The sequence below is a fragment of the Poecilia latipinna genome, unplaced genomic scaffold, assembly GCF_001443285.1.
Source record: "Poecilia latipinna isolate Pla-1442-1.1 unplaced genomic scaffold, P_latipinna-1.0 Scaffold2116, whole genome shotgun sequence".
Classification (NCBI taxonomy): Eukaryota; Metazoa; Chordata; class Actinopteri; order Cyprinodontiformes; family Poeciliidae; genus Poecilia; species Poecilia latipinna.
The window spans coordinates 57,884-60,562 of NW_015114732.1; the positions used below are offsets into that span (position 1 = coordinate 57,884).

General features: G+C 33.4%; 2 protein-coding genes across 14 annotated transcripts in view; both read right to left on the reverse strand.

Annotated features, from left to right (window-relative positions):
• Window positions 1-2,679, reverse strand: part of LOC106936315 (zinc finger protein 70-like) — a 107,447-nt gene that overhangs the window by 56,435 nt on the left and 48,333 nt on the right. For 4 of the 13 annotated variants that reach the window (XM_015017200.1, XM_015017204.1, XM_015017203.1 and 1 more), the window contains exon 4: window positions 2,300-2,670. The exons of 8 other annotated variants lie outside the window; for them this stretch is intronic. In XM_015017200.1, the coding sequence (XP_014872686.1) occupies window positions 2,300-2,670 (371 nt within the window). Of the gene's footprint in view, window positions 1-2,299 lie in introns of all 13 variants that reach the window. One more of the 13 variants, XM_015017201.1, reaches the window with a different exon arrangement.
• Window positions 1-2,679, reverse strand: part of LOC106936317 (zinc finger protein 569-like) — an 88,344-nt gene that overhangs the window by 48,476 nt on the left and 37,189 nt on the right. The window lies entirely within an intron of this gene.

Here is a 2,679-nt window from a genome sequence, read left to right on the forward strand (position 1 = left end):
AGATATAATCAAATTCTATGACATAATTTTGTTTTCTTCAAAAATTGAATAACTATTTGTATGTGTTTACGTCCCAAATTCTTCCTTAAAATATCTAAGAAATTAATCTTATACTTAATACTTTCAAACTCTCTCCTCATATATCTTTTCTTTTTCATATTTATAACATTCTAGTATAACATGCTCTGTTGCTTCATAATTTCCACAGTGATCACATTTGCAAGTATTGTGCTTTCAAATTTTCAAGTGTCCAAATTTCAACTTTGTCACTCTTTCTTCTTTTCCATTTCTTCTTTCTCCTACTATGTTTTTTCTTCATCCCACCATTTTGCCATTCGTTCATCAGTTTTTAACAATACAATCTCCCTCATATTTACTTTTTTAAAACTAGTAGGATTTTGAATTGGCTTTTTATCTGCCCTTTCATTTCCTTCTACTCCAATATGTGCTGGAATCCACACAAATAGAACTATCAAACCCGTATTTTGTATTCTGAATAATGTATGAAATATTTCTAAAAAAAATGTCCGTCTTACTATCTAGATTACATGTTAAACTTAATAATGCAGAGCTTGAATCTGAACATATTGTTTTTAATGGTTTTATGTCTTCTATCCACTGTAAAGCTAATAATATTGCCAACATTTCTCCTGTGTATACTGATAATCCATTTGTAATTCGTTTTCCTATTTTTGTATTGAATTCTGGTTCTACAAAAGCTATTCCCATTTTTCTGTTATTTTTTATGCATCTGTATAGATTTGAATATATTGATAATTGTTTAAATGTAATTGTACTGAATAATTATCTATGGTGTAACATTTATCTTGTTTCTTTTCCATTATTGACATATCTACTATTTCTTCTGGTAGAAACCATGGTGGTTGTGTAATTGATATTGATGTTCAACTAATTTTTAAACTATTCAATTGAAATTATTTTCTTTTCTTTTCAATTATCCATCCAAAACTCCTAATTTCTTTCTTTTCTTTTTCCCCAACATGGATTTAAAATTTCCCAAGTTGGATGATTAAAGTTATTGCCTTGTAAATTTAACCAATAATTCATTTCTAGTTTTGGCTTCTTAAATCTAACGGCATTTCTCTCATTTCTCCTTGTATTGCTGCTGTTGATGTGGTTTTAAATGCTCCGGTACATTATCTTAATGCCTGATATTGAATAATTTGTCTAATTTAACCAGATGTGTTTTAACTAAAATACAACTTCGTATTATTCACAAGTCTTTATTTCTAGACAAAAAGTAGTCTGTGATATTTTAAAAAATAAAATACACACATCATTAAGTAAAGAAAAAAACACATCACAAAGCAGATAAACAATTATTCCAAGAGGTAAAATATCTATATCTAATATCGCTTAATGTTGTATTTGTCAGAGCTTTTATTAAGGTGTTTGATACATCCAAGCAGCACATAAATTTATACATGAAATTCAACAACAAAGCATGAAAAGTTGGTGTTACTCATGACAAACATTTGTCTTCCAGATGTCCATCGTGGAAATCTGAGGAGGATGCTGAAAGCGTCCTGATTGGCTACTTTGCAAAAGTCAGCCAGTAGCATGTCAAGTAGCATAGAGCTTCAATATATACACTTCCAAACCAGTTGAAAGGCTTTGATAATAAAAAATTCATAAATGAACAACCAAAAATAGGTGAGGGTCTAATGTTATGCAAAGTGAAATAATCCAAGACAGAGTTTCTGGGCACGGACCCCAGATAAGAAAATGGATGGATGGATTTTTTCACAGGTTGGGCTTCAAAGTGGCCCCTGACCTGTATGGGTTTTCATGTGAATGATCAAATTATCCCTTCGATAGAAGCTTTTCTCACACAACTGGCATGAAAAAAGCTTCTCACCTGTATGAATTGTCTTGTGACGATTTAAATACCTAATTCGAGAGAAAAGCTTTCCGCATGACTGGCATGAGAAAGGTCTCTCACGTGTATGAATTCTCTTGTGCTCTTTTAAATCACCAATTCGAGAGAAACTCTTTCCACATATCTGGCATGAAAAAGGTTTCTCACCTGTATGAATTGTCTTATGACGATTTAAAATACTAACTTGACAGAAACTCTTTCCACATATCTGGCAGGAAAAAGGTTTCTCACCTGTATGGATTCTCTTGTGGACATTTAAAGTACTACTTTGAGAGAAACTCTTTCCACAAATCTGACATGAAAAAGGTTTCTCACCTGTATGAATTCTCTTGTGACGATTTAAATTTCTAATTACAGAGAAACTTTTTCCACATGTTTCACATGAAAAAAGTCCCTCACCAGTGTGGGTTCTGTAATGGTTTTTCAAGTTACAGTGTTGCGTGTAACGTCTCCCACAAATGTCACATTTGAAAGGTCTTTTCTTTGTGCCGGTATCAGACTGACTCTCTGACACAGAGGAGCTGCTTCCTTCCTGATCTTTGCTCTCAACCACTGGAGAGATATGAAGGGAAAGCTGCTCTGTTCTTGTCTCTTCTTCACTCATATCATCTTCCTGAAGAGTAGAAGTCTCAATCAAAGCAACAAACTGCTTCTGGACAAGCTGCTCTCCCTCCTGACTGCTGCAGAGGTCCTTCTGGTCCTGTCCAGTTGGTAAATGTTCTGGTGGCTGCTGTTCATGTTGAAGCACTGAAGAATCTAGCTCCTCTTTTCTTACATAT